Source organism: Opisthocomus hoazin, chromosome 17, assembly GCF_030867145.1.
Source record: "Opisthocomus hoazin isolate bOpiHoa1 chromosome 17, bOpiHoa1.hap1, whole genome shotgun sequence".
Lineage (NCBI taxonomy): Eukaryota > Metazoa > Chordata > Aves > Opisthocomiformes > Opisthocomidae > Opisthocomus > Opisthocomus hoazin.
Window position 1 is genome coordinate 968,308 of NC_134430.1, and position 24,868 is coordinate 993,175.

The 24,868-nt window shown below is 54.5% G+C and overlaps 1 protein-coding gene across 2 annotated transcripts in view; it reads left to right on the forward strand.

The window, feature by feature from the left end:
• GRIK3 (glutamate ionotropic receptor kainate type subunit 3) overlaps positions 1–24,868 on the forward strand; it is a 116,242-nt gene that overhangs the window by 87,498 nt on the left and 3,876 nt on the right. Inside the window, exons 10-13 of one of the 2 annotated variants that reach the window (XM_075437972.1) lie at positions 1,985–2,188; positions 10,880–11,103; positions 16,743–16,861; positions 19,561–19,778. In XM_075437972.1, the coding sequence (XP_075294087.1) occupies positions 1,985–2,188; positions 10,880–11,103; positions 16,743–16,861; positions 19,561–19,778 (765 nt within the window). Of the gene's footprint in view, positions 1–1,984; positions 2,189–10,879; positions 11,104–15,624; positions 15,689–16,742; positions 16,862–19,560; positions 19,779–24,868 lie in introns of those variants that run through there. The other variant, XM_075437973.1, reaches the window with a different exon arrangement.

The following is a 24,868-nucleotide window of genomic DNA, read 5'->3' on the forward strand; positions in this document are numbered from 1 at the left end:
TGCGATTCGCGGGCCTGCAGGAGGGGGAAGTGTGCTTAGACCCGAGTTCTGCAATAATTGCATTTTCATATACTGGGTTTTAAAAAATAAAATACAACCCTAAATTTTATTTGCATTTGTAACACCCCTCTGTACTTTTGCACTGGTGTAAATGATTGTAGAAAAGCCTTAGGAGGAGCCTTTCAAAGGAAAAGCATGAAAGGTTATTTTTTCCCCTTTTGCTCATATTGCAGTGACTTGTTGGAAGAGAAATATTACCCCAGCAGCCAGCGCCACTCTCCCCAAGCAATACGGGAACTGTGAAGTTATGAAATTGAGGGCACCTTCACTGAGAAATCGATTAGCAAACCGAGAGAGCTTGTGAATTGGATGTCTGGCCATTTTCAGTAATAAATTGTGAAATAGTCCGTGAATAAGTGGTTCACAGAGTTCAGAATTACCCCCTAGGAAATGTTTGAGACCTGGAGATACATTACTGAAGCGAGTGGCGTCCTAATGTTCAGTGCTTCGGCTGTTAAATATGTATGTAATCCCTACAGCGCTTCCCAAAATTAATAGTGCTTTATGGCTGCTCTGGAGCCGGTGTATTTATACCGAGATCCATGGATACAGCTGATTCACAAACAAAGCACTAATTCCAGAGCAGAAAGCTGAGGACGAGGCCAGGGAGAGCAGGATTTAACCGAGCTGCACGTGCCAAGCTAAACTCTATAGGCGTGATGGCACCAGTTGTGCTTTCTAATTCTCCAAATGGGGCTCCAGGTGCTCCCATCCCCTCCCTGCCCCGCTCTCAGGCCGGGCAGGCACCCTGGGGGGGGATGCGGGGCCCCCAGCCAAGGGGGGGCTGTCACATCGTGGTGGGAGACAGCAGCCACCACCGCCCAGTCTGGCACAGCCCAGCTCAGGGTCTCCAGCCCCCCCGCGGCCGGGCGCCTGCACCCCGCCAAACCAGGCATCTCGTGGTCCTCAAACTGGGACACCAGACCTGCCCCCCGCGACCTCGAGCCCCCCCGTCCCCGTGCAATACTGTGGGGACCCCAACCGCGCGGCTTGCTCGCCGGAGCAAAACACGAGCGCTCCTCTCGCATGGGCAAGGACGGCAGCCTCGCAGATCCCGGCAGCTCACGCCGCGGGTTAGCTGCTGCTGCCATCCCATCCTCCCCTCGCCCTCGAGCCTCGGCCTGCCGCCTACCATCTTCTGCCATTGCCAGCTGTCCTCCACACGTTTTCTGCCTCGGGCTCCCCCGTGTCCCCGTGCTCGGTGACTGCCCAAGCCTGGAATTCACCACGGGGCCGTGCAGTTTGCCGTGTGTTTGCCAGCCTCACCCGCCAGCCCCCCTCCAGAGGCAGGGGTCCACGGGGCAAAGCCTGCTGCGGAGCCCTTTGCCAGTTACATTCAGTTGTGCCGGTGCTTGGCACCGCGGCAACCAAAGACGCCCGCCAGCCTTCCCACGGCAGCCACAGCAGAGCCGGCGGCACAAACTCCCTGGGCATCCCCTCAGCCAGCGCCGGCCAAGAGCAGGGCGAGCTGCACTGGGGAACCTCGGGGCTGGCCACCAGCCACGCGCGGCCCCTCGCCCCGGACTGAACCCACCAGCCCCTTCCTCGCCGCGGCCGCAGCGAACGACGGGCACTGCGGTGCGGGTCGGCTGCGCTTCTGCTGTGCAGGAGCTGGGGTTGAATCTGCCCTGCCCCCCTCCATCGCTTCTCAACACTCTCCATTTTCAGAGCATGAAATGGTTATTTTTCTCCCTGCAATCCTACCAAATGGAAAACAGTTGGCTGCTCAGAAGAGACAAAATTAAATTTTGTGGGGTAAATAAGGTTGCTAATTAGCTGATGTGCTGTGCAAAGTTAATTTATTCCCAACATGTCACGGTGCCAGCGCTGCCTGGAGAGCCGGCGCCTCGCGGCTCAGGTTGACCCGCAGGGTCTGGGACCGCAGCTGACCCTTACCGGGGACTTTTTGCCTTCCCGTGTGCAGGAAGAGCCCTTTGTCATGTTCCGAAAGTCCGACACGGCCCTCTTCGGGAACGACCGCTTTGAGGGCTACTGCATCGACCTCCTGAAGGAGCTGGCCATCATCCTGGGCTTCACCTACGAGATCCGGCTGGTGGAGGACGGGAAGTACGGGGCGCAGGACGAGAAGGGGCAGTGGAACGGCATGATCAAGGAGCTCATCGACCACGTGAGTGAGGCGCAGCCACGGCGCGGGCAGCCGGCGGCTGCCGAGGGGCGGCCGTGCCCGGGCTGTCCCCGAGCCGGCTGCCTGGGGTGGGACGGGTGCCGGCTCCTCGCGCGCTCACGACACCCGCAGCCAGCTCCTAACGCTGCCCGGGCTCCGGGCTGCGCCATTTGTCAGAAGAGCAGCTCTTTGTCTGACTCCTCTGAATGCTCACTTGGCGTTTCTGAGAACCGACGCCAAGTACAGAAACGGGGTCGGCGGCCTCAGCCGCAGACCCTCCCTCCCTGTGCCCCGCGTGGGACGCCGGCCGGGCACGCGGAGAGGAGGGAGGGGGCTCCTCGGAGCTGCCTGCTCTCCTCCCCGGGGACGCTGCCGCTCTGCCCCGGACAAGCGTGGGACAGGGCACAGCACCGCGGCGGCTCGGGGAGCCCAGACGTGTCCCAGGCACCGCTCAGCTGAATCCAGGTGATGTATCCAGACCGCAAGAGCAGGTGTGCAGGGGACAGTTTAATATATATATCTTTTTTTATAAACTCAGCTTATTTTCTAAAACCTCCTGAGACACGGAGCTCCCCCTGCAACACCAGAGCAGCTGTGCTCTTCGTTCCGCGGCCGCTTCTGAAAGCCCATTAAGCACCAGTGAAACCGCTGGGGCAGCTTCACGCTGGCAGCCGCCAGAAAGTCACCTACTCGGAAACCTCGACTCGCGGCCAGAGGTTGCTCAGTCGCCTGATTAGACACTTTGCCTCCAGCACATCCTCTGATCCCAGAAGCCCAGTTAGGGAGGTGACAAAAGCTGGTGTTTTTATGAATCTCTGATTTCCAGAAAAGGTCTCTGGAAGCAAAGATCAGGATAAAATTAATCTCTGATCTGCGCAGCACAGGCAGCAGTGTGAGCAGTGCGGGAGCTGCAGCACAGCTCTCTTCTCCTGAATATCCCGCTCAAGTGGCGCAGCCCTTGGACCACCTCTCAAGCTCCTGGCTACATTCTGAAAACATTGCCAAAGCAGAAAAGAGACAAAAATAACCCCACGTACGCAGCAGCTGTGATGCTCTTACAGTTCATGGGAGAAGAATGCGTTTGCTGGGTGAGTCACTTCAGTAAATGAGCTTCGCTGTGCACAGATAAGAGCGCGTTGTCTGGCGCGGGACTGCGGCGCTGGGGCTCGGGGGTCTGGGCTGCGCTTCCGGATTTGGCTTGTCTGCCCTAAATGACATTGGACAAGTTGCTTCTGTGCAGCGCTTCCTCCATCTGTAAAATGCAGATGATAATGCTTGTGACCCTTATGGGGACAAAGTGATGCTTAATCAGCTTGCGAGGAGCGCTGCCGTCCTTCGACGGCTCGCCCCGGAGCAGCAGGCAGCGCGGGCAGGGCAGGCGAGGACAGCCCCGGGGGAGCAGGACGCTGCGTCTCATGGGGGAACATGCCACAGGCCGTGCAAACCTGCCTTTGCATTTTCGCTTCCAGAAAACTCCATGCAGCTCAAAATGCAGATTTTATAGTCTGTTACACAACAGCCTTGCTAAGTCAGACAGGCGACAGCGTCCCAGCGGAAGAGAGAGGTGCTCTGCCGCTCCGAGTGGCGCGCGTGACAGATACGGACAGACGCAGAGCACAGGCTGCGACGCTCGGCAGCGCGCTCCGGGACACGGCCTCCCGCGGACCCGCTGCCGGGAGCACAGCCTGGGGCTCTCACCGCAGGGTGCCGGTAGTGCAGGGCTCTGAGGGAGTACGTTGCTCAAAAGCAGGAAAGAAGGGAACAGAAATACAGGGAATAGAGGCCAGACCCTCGTTTAGTCCGAACCACGTCACCTCCGATGTCCTGCAAGATGCCACAGGGCTCTCGGGAGGCTTTTGGCCATTCCCAAAGCTGTGGTCAGCTCAAAGAGCCAGACCGAGAAGGAGGTGTGTGGAACAACCTCACGAAGCAACACGAAATTCATGGTCAACCTGCACTGAAGTATTTCTTGGCTAACTATTTAAAAAGCAAATTAACATACAGCAACAGCAAAGGGCCAAATCCCCTCTTCTCGCAAGTTTTACCGCAGCGTCAAGTCTGAACGCTGCTGTCTGCCGCGTGTGGCTGGGTGCACGCCTCGGAGTGATTTACAACCACTGCCCAAACCCATACGAAGCCATTATTTTCTTTATCTGCATGTCATTGCTTTTTATAGCAGTGTTTATGTAAAGCGTTAAAAAGTGAAACTGCAACCAGATGGGGCCCTTCCTCAGCAGCAAAGCGCCTTCAAATCGTGTGGGCAAAGGAACAACGGATTGGTGCTTTGCAATGGCAAAGTTCAAACTTATTTCACACCTAGCAGGAAAAGTGTTGGAGGCAGCACTCAAACAAAGCTGCGGTGCTGAAAACAGGGCTGCCCACACTGTGAGTCTGAGATCTGGGCGGGCTTTCCTCCCCATTCACTGTCTTCTTCTCATAAAAGAACTGGGCTTGTTGCGGTGGCAGCACAAAGCAGGCCGGGGTTAGCGCGGTCCAAACGCCCGGGCCCGGACGCACGCCAGGCAGCAGGTCCGTGCCGACCCCGGCGCCTGCGACCGAGCCCCCGCACTGCTGCGAGGCACCGCTCCGCTGCGGGCTCGGCTGACGTCCCGGCCATCGGAGAGGGTGCTCCTGGGGAGGGATCAGAGGCCAGACTGCTGACGGCCATCCCTCGAAGGTCTGAGAGCCAGGGGAGCGGCAGGGGCTGTGCGCCAGGAACAGGGGAGAGGAGCTGGGCAGAGCAGGGGCAGCCCGTCGCTGAGCGGGGCGAGGGGGCAGGCAGGCAGCCCGGGCACGTACGCAGCCCCAGCGCGCGAGGGGTGACGGTGCCTACCACGCAAAGCGTCCACCGCAGCACGCCTGGCGGGGGACGGCTGTTTACACAGCGAACTCCCACGGCTTGTTTTGGAGTCACGCATCATCCTCCTTCCCCTGTCCTCTCTGATCCGGACGTGTCTGGCCATAGGCAGTAACGCCTTAGGCTACGATCCTTTGTAAAATGGCTTTGTTTCCAGTCTGGCCTTAAGCATAAACAGGAAAAGCAACAGCAGTCAGCGCAGCTCACAGCATGACCCTGTCTTCCAGGTCCCCAGCAGCAGATCTGGAGCCGCCAGCCTCGTGCGGTTAGACGCAAAAAGCCCTGCCCCGCTGCCTTTCATCTGCTGCTCGTCCTTCATCACAAAAAAATCCCTGTTTCGAGGGAGTTCAGTCCACTCCCTGGAGAACTAGACTGTTTCCTCATGGCAGCAGGTCGCTTGTTGTCACTCTTCCAGGCTGCTCCCGCCGAGGAGCCTCCATCAGAGGGGCAATGGAAGCTGAACTCCCTCCCAGCACGGGCACGTGGGGACGTCTGGGGCACCCAGGTGACGCGGAGGAGCTCCTCTGCCCTCCACCCCTAACAAACGGGGAACCTGGCAACTGCCAGATCTCCGCCCTTCGTCAGTAGCGAACTGTTATTGATGTTTATTCATAGAAACTGTTATTGATAAAAGCAAAACTACACTGTGAATTGAGGCCCATCCACTCTGATTTATAAATTCTAGCCGTCTGGCAAAAGAATGCCTGCAAATCTTCCCTACTGTTTGTGGGCAGAGCCACATAAAACCAGCAGAATGAGTTGTTCTGGACATTTCACACAAACTTGTTCACCAATAAAACTTGTCTTCCGCTGAGACAGTGCATATGAAATTTCCATTCAATCTGAAACTTCATGTGCGAATAAAAAAGGTATGAAAAATAATAGGGTTTCTAATGGAAATCCCTGCCAATGGTAACTATAGAGAAGATGTAATATCTGTCCTTAGGGACGATTTACGACAGTTGATTTAACACTCTCACAATAAATAGGCATTTATTGACAGTAAATTCTGGCAGAAATACATATTGCACCACATTGCCACACTCCCATTAATGCTCCTGCGCTGGTGGATGTTTATTTCCAGCGCCGTGAGCTGGGGATTCATTTGGAAGCCACTGGGCCAGGAGCAGGATAAAACCAGTTTCGCTGGATGAAGCGTCCTCCACCTCTGGCTTACACACCACAGAACCCGGCGCTGGGGGAGATGGCACCGGGCCAGCACAGCGCGCTGTGCCCTCAGCACAGCTAACTGGGCGGATTCGTGTCTGCCGTGTTCGGGGATCCCGGCGACGGAAGCCCCCTGAAGCGTGCGCTGGGAGCCCCGAGCTCTCCCCTCGCCTCTGCAGGTCTCTCTGGACCTGCCCTTCCCTCCCCGCTCGCTCAGCCGCCGGCAATCCCTCGGACAGGGCTCGTCTCTGAAAGCACGGCCGTTCTCCCCGGATCCTACAGCCGCTGGCGTCCCTGGGTACAGTCAGTGGTCACGCCCTGGAACTTCCCCAAAGAAAAGGTTACAAGAGGCCCAGCAGGACTTCATGGCCCTCACCTCTTCCCTTCAGTTTACAGCAAGGTTTTCCTTGCCAACACCTGTTCTTAATTCACCGCTGATATTAAATAAATTCACTGACAAAAATTATGTCTAAATTAGGACTGAAATTGTAAGAGCGGCCATTAAGAGCTGGAGTCAGGCAATTAACGCTGACCCCCGCGCCCGGCGCAGGCGGTGGCAAGCCAAGCTGAGCCTGGGATGCTGCCGGGCACGACCTCGCTCTCCCGGAGCATCCCTCCTACCCCGGCCAGCAGGAGGGCAGGGCTGCGGGCACCGGGCCTGCCAAACCCACAGCCCCGCGTCTCCAGCCCCACGCCCGGGCTGCCAGGCCGAGCGGCTGCCGCGGCTGGGCCTGGCCTCGCCGTCCCTGCTGCTCCGGGATGTCGGGGCCCAGGGCTGGCTGCGCCGCGGGGAGAGGCAGACGGGTGCGGAGGGAGGCCCGCGGGCAGCAGGCCCCCGGCGGGACGGGGTGCTGGAGCCCGGCACAGCGGCCGAGCCAGCAGCGCGGGGTCAGCGGTGGGACCGGGAGCAGGGCGGTGGGAGCAGGAAAGCGCGGCAGCCCAGCACGGGCAGCGGCGGTGACGGAAGAGCCCGAGGGATGAAAGTGTCGACGCTGCCAGACAGACACCTGAATAACAATTAAAGAAGTAAAATATGCACTATTTACCTGTCTCTCAGGCAACACACACATAATTAGTTTATGTAAATACCTAACTCAGATTGGCAAAATAAGCACAGAGGCAGCTTATTTTCTTGAACAAATATTTACCTTGGTGCTTATGCTGTTTGTGGGCTCCGCTGTGACGGGCCGTCACACCGAGCTCTCCTCCGGCGGCGGTCGGGTGCTGCGGGACTTCCACGGCGACCGCGGCTGTGCCAGAGCTGCTCCGACCTGCAGGCCACGCTCCCGCGATAACTGAGAACCTGAAGATAAGACTTGGCATTTTCTGATAAAAGCCAAATATCTCTGCGGAGAATACAATCCTCCATCCACTGAACGGCCCGTGAACCCGCATCAGTTCCACCCAAGTGAAAATGCTCTGGGTGAATAAGGAGACTCAAACCCTTCAAGGTGTCTCAGAGAAGCGTCTGCACTGGTGTGTGGCTGCCTGGGCAAAATTCATCTTTCTGGCCTCAATTCAGCAGAACACTTAAGAACATACATAAGACTTGGAAGGCGTGCAAGCTCCAGTAAAACAGAAGCGTGTGCTTAAGTGGTTTTGCTGGATAAGGGCCTTTAAGCCACTGACACTTGCTATAATTCCTCATTTTTAATAAAACCCATCTTACTGTGCAGCAGCATAAAAGTCGGGGCTGAGGGAAGGAAGCAGTCAGGGCCTGATAATTGACTTCGCGGTTTGTAATGTCAGAGCACGACAAATGAAAGCTTCACCCTTGGTGGGTTTTGATTTAGATCCTCTCAGTCAGCAAACCCTTAATTAGAGGCCACCTTCAGAAGAATCTGCACTGCTAAAAAGGCTATCGAAGTGCAGCCCGCACTGCCTTCAATAGCTCAGGACCCCGCGCCAGACGGGGCTCCCTCACACGTGCTCCAGCCCGCCCGGGTGCGACGTTCTCTGCCAAGGACGCGGGGCACTGATCAAACCCCACGAGCTGCTGAAATGGCACAGTCAAATTTTATTTCTGCACTAAAAGCATTTTGATCCCTGAGTGTCCACGCAGATTTCTCTCCATTTTCAGAGGCAAAGCATAAACTCCTTGCTGTTATTTAGCTTGCTCTTTCATTTTGACAAATTTGGCTTTGGATCTTTTGGACAGGCAGTTGCTGACCACAGAACTGCTCACTCGTTTCCTCCTTCAGAAAAACCCGTAGCCAAATCCTTCACTATCTCCTTCGGCTTTCCCCGTTGAGGCAGGACCCCCACGCAGCAGTGATGGAGGAGCTGAGACGCTGCATTCCTTTTGCCATTTCTGCCCTGTGACTTTGGAGACTGAGGAGCCAAAATCCTGAGGCGTGCTGTAACGCGGGGAGAGCAGCTGAGCTCCAGCCCTGCCCAGGATGCGGCCCCCGCTGCCTGTCCGCTGCCAAACCCGCTGTCCTGCCGTGGTCACCGATGTCCCCACGGCCACAGCTGGCACAAAAGGCTCCCTGGGAACACACTGTTCCCATTTGCTCCAAGTTTCAGCAAATGCCAGTGACTGAAACAGACACTTGCTGTACCGAGCTGACTTAAAAATATATTTCCATTTGGCAGGTGACAAGGGAAGGGAACCAACCAGGGCTCAGCTAAAGAACCAGGTTAGAAAAAAGTACTTATTTCTACCCTTGTTAGAGAATTCCTGAAACTCTTCTGTTCAGGGCCTCCGAAGCTACGTCTCTGTGGCGAGGAGGCCCTTTCACACACACACATATACGCATGTAACAGAAAAAAGCTTCTGTACAAACTCATCTTACAGAAGGCGGCCCAGATTTCTGTATTTAAAAATATTCCACTGACTTTCAGCACAGATTTGCAAGGTCAAACGAGATCGTTAGCCCAACCCTCCTGTACAACACAGGCCAAAGACCTTCACCAATTTCTACAGCGAACCCACAGTTTCTGTTGGAATAAGGCACGTTCTAGCAAGACAGCTAATATTGATTTGAAGTTTGCAAGTAATGACAAATCCACTATATCTCTAGGTAATTATCACTCATGGTTAATTTAGAATTTTAATTTTCAGAACCAGATGTTAGCTAAATCTTGCCTGGGTATGCTGGGCACCTGGCACGGGGGCAGGTACTGCTCAACTTCAGAAACGTAATTCATGTGCCTGCACCTCCTCTGCAGTCACTGAGCCCAACGAGGGATTTGCAAACCCCCAGCAAGGCAGCTGACATTGAGTAGCCTTGGACGTATTCACGGATGGGTTTCTTAAGAACTCAAACGAATGTTCAGTGAGAGGAGCGAACGCAGCTCTTCACCAACAGAAGGAGGTTGTACGTGGTCGCTCATTGAATCTAGCACAGAAATTTTTGAATAATAGAAAGAAACACAATTCATACAAGAAGCCAGGACGAAGACTATGCTCAGCTGAGACTCCCTGCGCAGCTCAGGCAGCTCCAGCAGCACGAGCTGCGAGGTCCACCATGAATCAGCAGCAGCATCTCCTCGGTGGGGCTTGCAGCCCTGCGCACGGCAGAAGGACCCAGCGGGACCCGGGCCATGGCTTTGCTCGCTCCCGCCGCCCAGACACGCCTGCGAGCATTCCCGAAGAGCTCCTACTCCTACCCCATGCCACCGCTTCCGCAGAATGCACCTTTCAAGTTGTATCACAAAGTCCACTGACGGGAAAGAAATGGAACCTTGTACCTCATGCTGCTACCAGATTACTTCCCGCAGCTTCATCCCGGAGCAGCCACCCTCTGCGACTTTCTGCTCCCGCAGCAGCATCGAAAGGAAAGCCAACAAAAACAAACCATCGCTGCAGACGGTGGGATCTGCACACAGCAAACTCTCTGCTGTAAAGGGTTTTGCGGCAAGAAGCAAGCACAGCGAGGATCGCAGATGCCTTACACCACTTTCAGGATCTAATTGTTCTGACCACCTCAGCAGAGCCTACCAAACGGAGCTCGCTGCGCGGGGACTGTAACATCTCCCTGCTGTCTGTGCTGCAGCCCAGCTACCACCAGCCAAAAATCTGCACACTGGGAGTCACAGAGTACAATTAGCAAACTCCAGACCGTGTTTTGCTCTCCAGCCCACTGATTTACACCAGGAACAATCCCTTAAGGATGGTGAACACATCCCCACCACCACCTCCAGAATCTCACCCAGCGTGTTTTGGAGACCCTGCATCTATGTTCGGGTGTTGTTCAGGTGACGAGAAGTATTCGGAATAGCTGGACCATATTCTATCAGCTCCAGGTTCCGCCTGTCCTGTCTCGGGTGCCTAACGCACACAGACGCGTCCCTGGTCCCCTACCTGGAGGGCTCTGGAGCGGAGCTCACAGGCAGCTGCCCGAACGCCCTTCGTGTGCGGCGCGGTGCTGCTCCGACGACAGCTTTGTGCTTGCCCGTACAGCAAGGCTGCAGGTCTGAAGGGCAGCAGCTACCCCAGGCGCAGCGGGCCCTGCCGGCACCGGGAAGGAGGGCAGCGGGTCCAGCCCGGCGCGGGCAGAGGCTCAGGGCTGATGAACCCCACGTGCTCAGGGAGAGGGGAACCCCAGGGCTGTGCTTTGGGGTTTTTTTGGCCCAATACTGCGGTGTGACCGCTGTGGGTGTTTCTAAGGGGATGGCAACGCCTCAGTTTCTAACACCTTCTTCCTCTCTCCCTCCGTGTCGCGCAGAAAGCAGACCTGGCCGTTGCTCCTCTCACCATCACTCACGTTCGGGAGAAAGCGATAGACTTCTCCAAGCCCTTTATGACCCTGGGGGTCAGCATCTTGTACCGGAAGCCCAACGGGACCAACCCCAGCGTCTTCTCCTTCCTCAACCCCCTGTCTCCTGACATCTGGATGTACATCCTCCTCGCCTACCTGGGGGTCAGCTGCGTGCTGTTTGTCATAGCCAGGTAAGGGGACACCGGTGCCACCGCGCCCGACTGCCCTCACGCCGCGTCTGCTGCCACACCACACGACGCCCTCCCCGTGCCCCGATCCGTTTTGCTGCCCGGTGTGGCAGGGACCCAACCACCCAGCGGGAGCCGCAGCATTCAACCCGTGCCAGTAATGAAATCAGTTCTAGTCCGTTACCCAGAGGCAGGCTGGCCTCTCGGCGTGGGGTCGCTCACGACCGCCAGACTCCCGTGCCCTGCTCCCTCCTGGACCTGCATCTCTGAGTGGTTGCAGGGGTGACCCAAACCCCGCGGTGAGAATTAAAGATGCGCTATCCGCAGGGGAAATTTGCTTCCTTCTTCGCTAGCTCCAGCCCGCGTTACACCCTTGTACTGCTTTACCATGCTAAATGTGCTTGTGTTGCTTTGCATTGTGAACGTAAACCTGGAAGCCTCTTTGCCGTATCAGGGCAGGCAGTTCCACAGATTTAGATGACTTCTGGTACAAAAGACTTTTAAAATGTGCTCTCTTTTATGATTTTAGAAATTCTTCCCTTGCCGTTTCAGTAGCACCTCCCTGGTACAATGAAGGGCAGTTTTCCTGCTCTGTTCCTCACCATTCGCGCTCCCGTTCGGTCACTCCTCACCCTCCGGCTCCGCCTCCCCGCCGTGTCCTGGACCCAAAGCTCCCGTGTCCCGCACCATTTTCAGCTCCTGGCTCGGAACTCCCCACCAGCAAAGCTCCTGCAAACCCTTCCCTGTATCAAAGAATGGAGAAGCCACTGCTACAGATCAGACAATGTGTCTGTTTACAAAATTAATATGCATCTAATTAGCATGTTTAAAACATCTATATTTAAAAGCAGCAGAATTTGCATATATTTGCATGTTATTAATTTCACAGAGTCTTTGATGAGACGCATAGTCCAGGGCTGCTCTCCATACGTGATTCCACCTTTTCAAACAAACCAAAGCATTGCCTCCCTCCTGCCGGCAGCCGCCCTCCCCGGCCACGCGCAGCCCTGGCTGGGTGCCTGAACTGTGGGAACACCATGCCCGGGGAGGTTTCCTAAGCCCACTCTGCGGTTCGGCACTCCTTCCGCATTGCTTCTGGTTCAGGTTATGCAGTGGTGCCTTCCGAAACCTCCCTGCTGACCCCACGCCTGGGACCGGGGCTCTGTGCAGACCCTCTCCCTCCAAGGGCTGCCGTGCCGCATTTTCCTCTGAGCATCCTTCGGGAACCAGCTTCTACCTAATCCAGTGACATCCGTCAGATAGTCAACGTAAAGATTAAATGGGAAACTGCAGCAACCAGAATCCATTAACCCTCATGTTACAACAAATCTGCAATTTTCAGCATCCCTCAGGTCCACGGAGGCATTTAGAGATGATTTCCTGAGTTTACTGTGTAATACCCTAATTACACATAACAGCAGTTGTCGGAGTAAACTCGGCTTAGCAGACAGCATTAGTGCTCCAGACCATCTGGGATGGTGCAGCAGCCGCATCGCCCGATCCCTCCTCTGCAGAGGTGCAGAGCCGCAGAGGTTGCACGTCACTCTTTGAGGACGCAGAAGGCCTTCCGTGCTCAAGATTTTAACGTTTTAACTGCAGTCGCTCTCCTGCCCGGCCTTCGCGACGCACCTCTACCAGACGGGGCTGCGCCAGGCTCCCGTCCCTCCCCGGGGTCCCACAGAAGCCGAGCGAGCCCGGGCGGCTCTGCAGGCCGTTTGCACAGCGCCCGCTGGGAGCAGGGGCCTGGGCTCCCCGGTGCGCAGCACCCCACAGAAACCCCCGAGCCGTTCCTCGCAGCAAGGAGGAGGAACGTGACGCGCAGAATGGCAGCGCTTGTTACTGCACGGGCCCCCGGGAAGCCGCCCGGAGCGGGGCAGGAGCAGGCCCTCGGCTGCGGCTCGGGGCGGAACCAGACGCTCCCCGCAGGGAACCATACTCCTCTGGGAAAATGAGCCCGAGGCAATGACGAAAAGGAAAATCTTGCGATGGTCGGCAGAACTCCTTCACCTCACGGCTCTGTTAGCCGTGCAGAACATCGCTAGAGGGGCTCTGCTGCCGTAAGGTCCTTGCTCTGACGCCATGGAGTATCGGACTGCTTGTGCAGCCTGGAATGACAATTCAAATACCATTTTACACTTATGAATTTATTTTTCCCAACTCATACAATGGCCAAATCCAGCCCAAATTGTCCAGATCACACTTTCAAAGCATGTTAAGTGTGCAAATTGTATCTGCACACGAAATTCATTACCGTAAATACTGAGGAAAGGGTGCAGGAAACGCTGGGACAGGCCCCGATGTGAGAACACCCCAGGCACCGCTTTCTGCAGGCAGGAAAATCTGGATGCTCTGCTCGGAGCGCCACGGGGCCACCCCGGGCACCCCTCCTGCACCCCAAGCGGGGTACGGGCCCGAGACCCCCACCCAGCCCCACGCCGGAGGGCCCGCGCTGCCCAGGGAGGGGCCCTGGGCCAACCCAGCCCCCCGTGCCCAAGCACAGGGCAGCGGCAGCCGGGAACCGCTCTGTCGTGACACCCCACTGGCACCGGCCCCAGCATGACGGACGTCGAGGGCCGGAGCCACCGGCTGTGCTGGGGACCAAAAACCTGAAGAACTGTGCTTCAGTCTCTGGTTTTGTTCTCAGATGAGCCTCATAATCTCTCTACATCACAGCAGTTCTGATGTAATCCAATGGGTTTTCCCTATCAGGCTATTTTTTGGCTGAAATTGAACCTCTAAAATACTGCAATGACAGTTTCTTTTCCACCTGTTTTGCTCCTGACATTTCTTCTGTCTTCCTAGTCTTTCAAAGAACACCAAGTATTCAGTGTAATTAGATCTCTGCAGGAATGATCTTTTAACACACAGAAATGAAGAGCAAGAGATTTCATGGGGAAAATATTTACTGCTTTCAGAAGTAATGGAAGCAATATCTGCTTTTGACCCCAGCAAGGCCTCTGAAATTCAGTTCTCAGGAGAAAACCACAGTCAAAATCGCAAAGCCTTAATTCAGAGACATGAGTCTCCAGAACTAGGCACCAGAGTCCTCTGCTGACGCTATGATCATAGGTCAATGCCACTTAAAACCGACTTAGGGACTATTTAGAGGCCAGCAAAGGATGTATTTGATCCATCTCCCCTTTTAATCAGTCCTCCTTAGTTACTGATGGCGGCTCTGCTCCCAACCACCCCGGCCCCCAAACAGCCATAAACACCAGCAATTTCAGGCTTGGGGGGGTGATTTGTCTGGTGACTCTGGTGCGAGGTTGCAGCTGGCTGCTTTGAATTGCCAGCCCTCCTCCGACTCACAAGGCTTTCAAATTACAGCTAATCACCTTTGGGTGCACAACAGGGCAGGTGGGTTTAATATTCATCTTAATTGCAATAAGGACTGGGTCATCCATCAGAAATGTCTTTGGAGATGCAATTTAGACTCAGAAGTATTTTGTGTTAGATCTTTAAACCTTCTTTGAAACGCTCCCCTGTTTCCCTGCCAAAATGGCCATGAAAAGACAAGAAAATAATCATAGTTTTTGATGAAATATTTCTCAGACCCCATTCTGCGCCTGAGGAACAGGGAAGCCAGCCCACGGGCAATCCTGAGCAGCCCCATTTACTGCAGCCCAGCTGCATGGGGTCAACGAGCTCCGCTGGCTCCTTCCTTCATTACCGCTCCATTTCCGCTAATGGTCCCACTTGCTCTTCAAGCACTGACGACTCTGCCGCTGCTTTGCAGTTTTCTGAATATTTCTCTGTAATGTGAGCAGCACCAGTAGGTTTTCACTCAGAGACCTTGAAGTCCTTCAGCGTGTCATCTTGTCGGGCTCATTTGATCTTACCAATTCCCTTTCTGTTTCACATTCTTTCATTGGCAGCCCAAGAAAGTTTTCATCTAATTCTTGAACTCCGGCTTTATTCGACAGAAAGGGCCTAGGCGCCATTCTTTATACACCTCTGGCATAAATTTACAGCAAGTTTAAAGGAACAGGCAGCATACAAAGCCAGGTCTGAATTCAGCCCGATTCTTGCTTTCCTTTCTGATTTTCTCTTGCTTAAAGCAGCGCACGGAGGTGGGCAGTGAGAACGGCCCAGCCGCTACGTGGGCGAAGGAGCAGGATTGTCGGGGTGCGGCCTGAGCGAGGCCTCCGGGCCTGCAAACCCCGGGCGGGCAACGGGCCCTGCCGCAGAACGGCCAGATAAGAGTGGGGGAAAGGAGAGGCCGTTCAACCGTATCTTGCATGTGGAAAACAGAGGCAAAAAGCAGGACGGAGCTAGCCAGGATGAACTTGTCTAAAACTCCAAGTCCTGCGTGTTGCACCCAGTCCGTCTGCCCCACGAACGCCCTCCACTGCTCTGCCCAGCTCGGTCTCGTGCCCAGGGACCACAGCTCCACGTTCGCAGAACGTCCCTGTCCATGGGGCTCCGAGGGGGTGCAGAGCCCGGGCTGGGGTAGGTGTTTGCCTGAGGGGGAGGGTTTTGTGCCGAGGGGCACCCGGGAGAGAGCTGTGGCTCTTCTCTCCACAGACGCCCGCCTGTCTGACTGAGGGCACCCATCAAACGAAGCACCAGGACATCTCCCGCGCAGCAGCACCTCTGGCAGAGCATTACAGCGGGAAACATCTCCTGATGCAAACTGTGGGCTGGGCTTGGAGAAAGCGCTGTTGTGAAGCTACAGGGATTTCAGAAGGAAGCGGAGATGATAATTAATGCCTGGTTCAAAAGCAATTATACCAATTATGTTTTTAATTTAATCTCTGCAAAATCTGGGACTCTTAGAAAATGTAAATAAACAGCTCTAAAAATATTAGCACATCTCCTGTTGAGCATCCTCCCCAGATCCTGGCTAAAAGAGCTACGTTCACGGCAGTGCTCGCCTACCAATCCCAGGCAGGATTAGCACAGAGATGATCACAGAAAATTCCCTTGGTTTTGCCCCAGAACTACAGGGCTGTCCGTGGAAATATGTCCCCACAGGGAATAAATGTTCTCCCACTATGGGCAACAGGGCCGAGCGTCGCGGCAGTCCATGGCGAACCCACAGCCATTTCCACTGCTGTGCTGGTGCCCTGACCGCGCAGGACTCGTGCTCGTCAGGACGGGAAGTTCTGCTTCTCACTTTGCTGAACCCCATCTTGACTCCTACGAGCTAGTGCAGGAGAGGGCCCTGAAATGCTGCCGTCTGTCCCAGCTACCGCTGCAGAACCACGGAGCATCTCTCCTCAGTCGATCTAGAAATGCCATTTCTCCCCGTGCTCTGGACCTGTTGCAAACTCAGGCTAGAGGCAGCATGTCTGCACCGCATCCCATCCCACAGCCGTGTGCTCCAGCCGCTGTCACGTGACCTAGCGTTGCAGAGATGACGAAGGCTTTGGGGAAGCAACCCGGGATACCTCAGAAGGAGCTGGCTTCCCAGGTTTCCTTACTGTCTGCAATGCAGGACACGGCGCTTACAGCCATGCTGGTCACTTCTGAAAATCTTGGCTGAATTTGCCTTTTTCTTTCATAAGCCACACAACCAAAGGGGTCAGCAGGCCCTGCACAGCATCACGAGATGTATTAAGGCTCTTTTTTTCCTGTTCCTTTAGGGTCTTGTCATGCCACACCCCAACTAACACACTCTCGCTTTCCATGTGCTGCCGCAGGTTCAGCCCATACGAGTGGTACGATGCCCACCCCTGCAACCCAGGATCAGACATCGTGGAGAACAACTTCACCCTGTTGAACAGCTTCTGGTTTGGGATGGGAGCACTGATGCAGCAAGGTACGGCCATGCCTCCCTGCCCACACACCCGGGTCTCCAGCACAGGCCTGCGGTCACGGCTTTTTAAATTTTAAATCCATTTTGTTTGCGACAGGAACAAGATAAATCATCTGCAGAGGCAGAGAAGCGCTCGTCAGCACCAGCTCCCGGCACAGCGGGTCCCAGGAGGAGCCGGAGGAGAGCTGCGTCCCCTCTCGCCCACCCCACCGCCTTTCAGCGAGGAGCTGGGAGCCGGTGCTGGCAAGCGCTTCCCGAGGGAGACGGGCACACGGCGCCGAAGGGAGCCAAAGGGACCCGCTCCCCGGGGAGCTGCCGGCACGGCAGGCAGCCGCCAGCTGCGGCCAAGGCCAGCAAAGGGCTTAGGAGACAACCACCTCATCAGGGAGAACGGGCTGTGAGCCGCAGTTCGGGAGCCCTGGGCGACGGCGCTTGTCGCTGTCGCTCGCTGGGAGCTCCAGCTCCACACCGGCACCCGCCGCGCCGTGCCAGTTCACCTGCACGGCCGGGACGGGGAAACGCAGGGGGACATGGGCCAGGGCAAGCCCTGTCTGGGGCACCCCCGGAAAAGGTCCAGGGTTTTCATGCCAAGAAAGCAATTTGATTTCTTCTGTCACAGCAGGTCAGAGCTTTTCAACCTCTTTTTTTCCTTTTTTTTTTTTCCTGTTGGCACCTGCCTCTATTTGTACTTTTCACCTTCTGTGGGTCAGAGCCCCCGTCCCAACAGCTTGCCCTGCAGCTCCAGGGCCAGACCCGCTGCTTGCCCGCAAGCTGCAGCTGGCTGCCGGCACACATGTGCCACTCGATCACAATAATTACTGTTAATGAAGCATGCCTGCTCTGGCAGGTGTCAGAAGGCGCAGCTCCAGCACCAGCCATCTGGAAGCACCCAGCCAGATGATGGAGCGGTGCCGTGGTCCCATGGGTGCTGCTGCTGTGTGCGCCCACCCCCATGCCCCGAGGAGGAACACGACCTCCGTTCCCTCCGCTGTTTAATTCACCAAAGTCAGCGGCATCTCACAGATTCTGTAAATTCCTATTTCTGTTAATTCAAGCAATTTGTTTCATTTCAGGACCTCTGTCCTGGCTCACTCTGTGTTAAATCAACTTTTACAGAAGATGGGGCGTTTGCCCTCTGGTCTGTCTCCGTTTGCATCCTCATCTGGTCACTCTGCACGGTGTGAAACGGCCTGAAACTCCCGCCAGCACAGGGCAAAGGCTGCTGTGGCAGAGAGGATGGCGAGGAGCTCCTCCAGGCAGTCACTGCGTGCGAGGCTGGATGTTTTCAGTGTTACTGGAGTAAGAGACCACAATGACAGGGACCTTAGAAATGGGACACGGATGGGATTATATTCATATATGTGCACGGAATAGAGCAAATGGAATGTATATAGATGGAATGAATAGAGTAAAGCTGTTAGGAAGACAGCAGAGGGGGAGCTTGTCAGCAGCTCTGAATATGGAACAAAATTCAGCTGTGATCTAATTGCAGAAAATCCAGGAATAGAAATAAGCGGAAAATGTCAAACATTTGTCACACTTTAATTTACCGTGCATCAGTAGTTACACCCAGAGAGCAAAAGAACCGCAGCATCGGCTCGGTGGCCTGCACAGTGCTCCTGCTCCGTGCTGCTCCTGCTGCCGCGGCGGCAGGGGGTAAGAGCCATCTCCCAGGTCTCAGCTGCCCTGGTGGACACTGCCAGTTCCAGTTTAGCAGGATGAATCATCCTCTTATCAGATGCTGATAAAAGAGCTGTATTAACTCTATTCTGCATCTAAGAAGCAAGATATTTCAAAGCTAGACTGATGTCACAGCAACCGACGCATCAAAGGTGGAATGGGAAGGAAGCAGGATCTTGGGAAGAACGGCAGCGGCCCTCGATATCCAAGGCACCTCCTGGTGCCTCCTTGCTGCACTCAGACAGGAGAGCGGCTACGCTCCATGCTACGCTTTGATGCCACACTGCTTAAAATTGCTTTGCAAAGCCCAATTTTGTTGCAGATTCCACGTTGGATATATCCTCTGAATGCAGTTGTTTCAAACCCAAAGCTCTTTCCTGGCTTTAAAAGGTTCTTGGGCGATTACAAAAATAGCACAACCCATTTAGTCCTTCATGTCTGCTCAACAAAAGTCGTTCCAGACCTGTTACAACTTCTATGCTGTAATATCGCCTGCTTCCCTACTTCCAACCAGTATTCAAAGTACTGGACCCCGATAGTTCCTTTCTCTCACTGTTTGATTTTTTTTTTTTAAACCTTGTGTATTTGAACACACTCCCTAGAGTGAGTCCTTTGAAAAGTAATCCGTATAAAAGCAAAGCACTCTTTAAATGGCAGAACAAAACACTCATAAAAGTTCATAAATGGCTTGCTATTTAAATCTCATAAAAGCAGCCTAGTTAATTACTTCAGTTTGAATATTTCCTGCAAATCATGCACTGTACCCAAGGTCAGCAATAAAGGGAGAGGGTTTTTCTGCAAATGCTACAAAAAGCCCACTGATCTCCTTGCACACAAGATGTCTGGATAATTTGCCTCAAAAACAGTTGGCTTTAATTGCATAGTTCTTATAGTTTTGACGGTGAAACCTAACCATACGTGTGTCTGTCTGTCTGTATCTAACGTACGTATGTGTGTATAACAGGGGTCCTTTCTCTCTTTGCTTCCTCTCCCCTCCTTCCCCTTCCTCTCTCCCACGCCAGGCTCTGAGCTGATGCCCAAAGCGCTGTCTACACGGATCATTGGTGGCATATGGTGGTTCTTCACCCTAATCATCATCTCGTCCTACACGGCCAACCTCGCCGCCTTCCTGACGGTGGAGAGGATGGAATCCCCCATCGACTCGGCAGATGACTTGGCAAAGCAGACAAAAATAGAGTATGGGGCAGTGAAGGATGGAGCTACTATGACCTTCTTCAAGGTGAGACCAGGCAAAGGCCTCCTACCATCCAGGCAGAGACGCATGCTCGCTGGCCAACAGCAGTGAGAGCACAGAACCAAAGCCAAAAAGCCTCCTCAGCCACCACCGCTTCTGCTTACAAGCAGGTTGTTCCAGTCTCGCATCCTTGTCGAGACTTCCACAGTTTAGCTTACCCAGATTCACACCACGGCTAAATCCCCCTCTCCCCGTTGCTAACTGAAGTCACAATTACAAAATTATATTCATTTTACAGCTTCGGAGACTGTACTCAGCATTGGCTCAGACACCCTCACGTGAAGCACCCATTAGGCACAAGACAGGTGTACATTATATTAAAGCCCTACAGAAAAATGTGTTCCCTGCAGTATCTTCCCCACTTCCACGTCTCAGGCGCGGTAGCTCCTTCCCCGCCTCTGCGAGGAAGCTGCGCAGAGCCCTCAGGCTGACCCGGCCAGCCCCCAGGACCGAGAAGAGAGCGAAGGAAACCTAACGCTGGACAGACGTTGCAAAGTGCCCTCCCTGACCAGTGTTTTTACAGCTGAAATATCTTTCTTTTCCTTCAGGTATTCACATTAATGTAGTCAAGTTTTACTAACCTCTGAAATCCAGTGCAAGGTAACACCATCAAGGCATCAGAATCAAATTGCATTAATGTCTTCTCTTTAACGCATACTTAATTTCAGAAGGTAGCCAACGCTGCAGAGGAGGGTGCTAAGAACACTCGTATTTCACTATTGCCTCAAAAATGGAAAGAAACTGAGAGACTTAAAATGACCTTTAAACCCACGGCTGGTGTGTAAAACCATACTTTTTAAACCAAAAAGAGAAGAAAGGAATAGAAACGAGGGGTGATTAATCTAAGCAATGATCCCCCTGCCTCGGAGAAGAATTCATATTCAACAAGGAATTCGAACAGGCGTCTTTCAGGGAAAGGCTGGGCGCTGTCTGTGGAGGGGGTGCAGGGCCCAGCGCCGCGGCACGCGGCCCACGCCAATGCCCGGGGCCGGCCAGACCACAGGGGCACCGCAGGCCGGAGCCTCCGGCTGCAGGAGCGGGGCTGCCTCTGGGAAACGCTCCTTCCCCCTCCGGTCACCCCAGTCCAGAAGGAAATCGGTGGTCTGAGGCGCGACAAACACAGGCCGTGCCTGGAATACTGCACTAATTTGAGCAGGCACAGTGTAAAGGCAGCTAGACTAGGCCGTCAGCAGTTTAATTGCCAAGATTCATTAAAGGAAGCTTATGTGCTGAATTTTAATAACAAGCAACAGCAGCATTCTTCTGCAGCTTTTCTTGGCTAGGACTCGGTTACGGAGCCACTGTACTTCCCCGGTCTCCATGCTTACTGTGACAGGCAGCGAACCAGGTTGGGAAGGAAACATGGAGGATCTGGCGTGGTTTGATCTCTGACCCATTCCGGGAAAGCACAGTGCTGCACAGGTAGCTGCTGGCTGGGTTGCCTTCCGCGGTGGAGCTGGGGCAGGCAGTTCTGTCTCTGGCGTGGTCGGATGCATGGCGCTACCTTCCAAAAGCAACATAAACCTAGCACAGCTATCAGGAAAAGACAGACTTTTACTGCGGTGTTTTAACCACTCTTTCCCATAAGAGTTTTATATGGGAATAAAAGGAAACTGTCTTTTTTAAAACACCGTCAAGGACACAGTATATTTATTGTTTCATATCATTATCCATCAGAACCATTCCTCAGGCTTCTAACAGGCTTTTGGCAGGGTCCATTGACGCAGTGCGTTTTCCTTTTTCTTTTTTATTGTTGTTTGGAGATGAATTTTCAGGGATGTCCCTTCCGACAAGCATTTCCATTACTGGAGCAGGGGGAGTGCTCGTGTGGGATGCCATGTTCCCTTGTCCTTCGTGTGCAGAGAAATATGGGAGAGCCAGAACTTCTCCCACCCCGCAGCGAGGTCTTTGCCAAACGACTGGGCAAGTCCCGCGGGGTTTCAGCACGGCTCCTCTGCAGGGGCCGTCTGCCAGGCCGCACGCCGCGCCGGGGGGCAGAGCGCGGGGCCCCGCCGGCGCCTGCCGAGGAGCCGCTCCACCCCGCACGGCGGGCGTCGAAGGGACGGTGACGGGCACGAGGCTTCACATCACCTTGCCCTGCTCTGCTGGAACCGGGGGCTACCGGGAGCGAGGGAGCTGCCATGCGGCAGCTCCCCGAGAGGCTCCCGGGGATCCGGTGGCCAGGCGCCCCGGCAGCTCGCCGACAGCCCCACGCTGCTGGGACAAAAGGCTGCGGCAGCGTCCTGCCGGGATCTGCCCTTGGACCTCGCTTGCGGGTTACCCACCAGGGCTCAGCCCAGCCCGCTTCCTTGCTCCTCGTGGGACGGCTCCCCGGAGTCGCTCCCCGCACGCCGGGAGCTCACCCCTCCGCCCTCCCTGGTGCAGGAGCTGCAAACCGCACTCAGGGACCCCCCACGCCGCGGCCGGCCCTGCGGCCCCCTTCGCCTGTGACCGGCGGCCGTGGCCATCGCTGTCCTTCACCGAGCCTCGTCGGGGCCTGCAGCCCTCCCGGCACCTCGGAGGTCTGACAAAGCGGGACGGAGGGCTGCCAGAGGAGAGCACGATCCCGGCGCTGAGCTCAGGGCGTGACGGGAAACGGGAAGAAGAGGAAGGCAAACGCCTTGCACACAAGTTGCCTGAGACGGATCCCAACGCGCTGACTGCTTTTCCGCCCGAGGGTTCACGCTGAGCTCGCCGAAGCCGCTGGAGGAGTCCCCCGTTGAACCACGCCAAAACACATCTCCGGGGCAGACCCAGAGCGAGCGGTGCTGCTCCCTGGGCAGCTCAGCGGACCGGCTACGGCAACCAGGCAGCAGGAGAGGGAGTTCTACCAACCACACCGGCAGATTTCAACTTAATGAAAAGAACTTTTGAGAAGCTATTTATTCCCTGGCAAAGCAGCTTGAGTTACAGGAATAAACACAGATCAATTAATTCAGGAACAGCATCTAGCGTTCATTATAAATCACACCAGAAATCCTTCACATCTTGCAAAGGATGCTGTCCCTCGCTGAACAAATGCTGGGTTTAACGTGCAGTTTGGAGTACGAGTGTGAAAGTGTGTGTATGTGTGTACATACATATATTTACTTGTACAGAAATGTTAAATCCTCAAGAGTAAGGATCTTCAGTTGGCAAAAATCAATTTATTTTTTCATACAGGCTGGAATTGAAAATCCTAAGCCCGAACGTTACTTTTCTGCCAATTTTGCTGATAAAAAGCATATATGTCTTGGCAGGATGCCTTGTGGTGGCTCCTCTAAACTATTCCATTAATTTATTTGGGTGACTGGTCTTGAAGCATTGGTTATTAAAGGTAGCTTCTGAGCTGTGACTCGAAAGAACGAATCTAGAGGCGTTCTCAGTGTCGCTGCAATTGCTGCATTCAGAGGGGCTGCCACGCAGCTCTTCAGACACGCATCTCCTTCAGCTCTAACGCGGGGTTCTGTCCAGACGCAGAGGACACCCCCCAGACCCTGAGGTCACTGACCCGACCGAAGCGAGGGGAAGCTCCACTCACATGAGCCGGCGGGAGAGGTGCACGCAGGAGGGACACGATCCCCCCGGTGTGAGCCATGGCTGCACTGATCAGCAGCGTCAAACGACTGCCTTCGTTTATCAGCAATCATCTCCATCATTCCCAACATTCCGAAGTGCCCCACTCTGGAATTCCTCTGCCAGGAAGAAGTCCGTGTCAGGCCATTTACCTCAACGCTTCAGAGCAACCACGCAGCTCCTCTGCACCCGCCTCCGGCAGCAAGCACAGCCGTCGCTGGGGGCCGGGACCCCGCAGAGGATGCGCCGGCACGGCAGGGTCTCTCTGCCTCACACCAACGCGGGTTTTTTTCATGCAGCCCATAAAAGTAAATGGTGATGCCACCCAGCCACAACACAGCAAATACCAATTCAAACCACCAACTAACCCCAGTAAGGGCGTTTTAAGGTAAATTACTTGAGCTGTAAAAGCAGAAGTCCAGCAAAAGAAAATATACATACACAAAAAAAGGTCCAGCAAAATATACACAGTTTATGTGCATTCTTTACTGACTATTAAATTACTACTAAGGTATTTTTGCTTATTTCAATGGTATGTTCTCAGGTGATGTCCCCCAAACTCCCATAAATAAGCGACCACCTTTGCAGTATGGCTGAAGCATTCTGAGAGGAGGAAAGGAAGGAAGGAACAACTTTTCCCCTAGTAGGAAAAAACGCCTCGTGGGCGAAGCTCTCCGGAATTGGGTGTGAGCTGGAGCACTCTACGCTCCTCACCGTGGTTGCTCCTGCAATTTTTGATTGATGACTGCTCTCACAATGACTGACAATTGCTTCTAAATTGGACTTTTAACAAATAGCCTGGTCTATCAAACTGCGAGTGCTGTGCTGAGAATTACAGCTGGTGAATTTTCCCTTGTAAAAGGAGCGTTCTTATCTCGTGTTAGCTAAGTTAAAGAGACTAACAGGAAATAAATTCCCAGCGAGGAGGTGGCAGGTTTTAGGCTACGGGGAGAGCCTGAGATTGCCTTGACCAGAGACGTGTGTCGAGCTGTCCCGCCTGCGCCGAGGCTTGACCGGCCCTCCCCGACGGAGCCTTGGCTTCGGGGAGGACGAGGCCACTGCAGCCAGCGGCCGCCTCTGCCGAGGGGCTCAGCCCTGCGCGAGGGGTGCCCATCCGGAGGGGGCTCACCCGCCATGGGTACCCCTGCCCCGGGCACCCCGAGGGGCTCGAAGCAGCCCAGCGGGGCGGGGAACGCTGGGCTCCTCCTGGCATTTCAAAGCACAATCAAGTCCTTTCAGCTGGTCAGAAGCGGTGATTTAAGAGGAGGAGAGAAAAGTGTTTTTTCGCTTCCAGGGAGCCCTGTCTCATGTAATTTAAGTTGCCTGAACAGCTACAATGCCTCATGCAAGTCCTATTAGCTTCACTAAATGCAGCCTATTGATTTTTTGCCAGTTTATTTTTCTCTATGCTTTAAACTGGGAGAACACTGATGCTGTTTAAGAGCTCTGTGTCAACACCCAAGGAGTATTAAATGCAGGAAGAGGAGAGAACGGGAGAGCCAGTGAACCCAGAGGCCTCT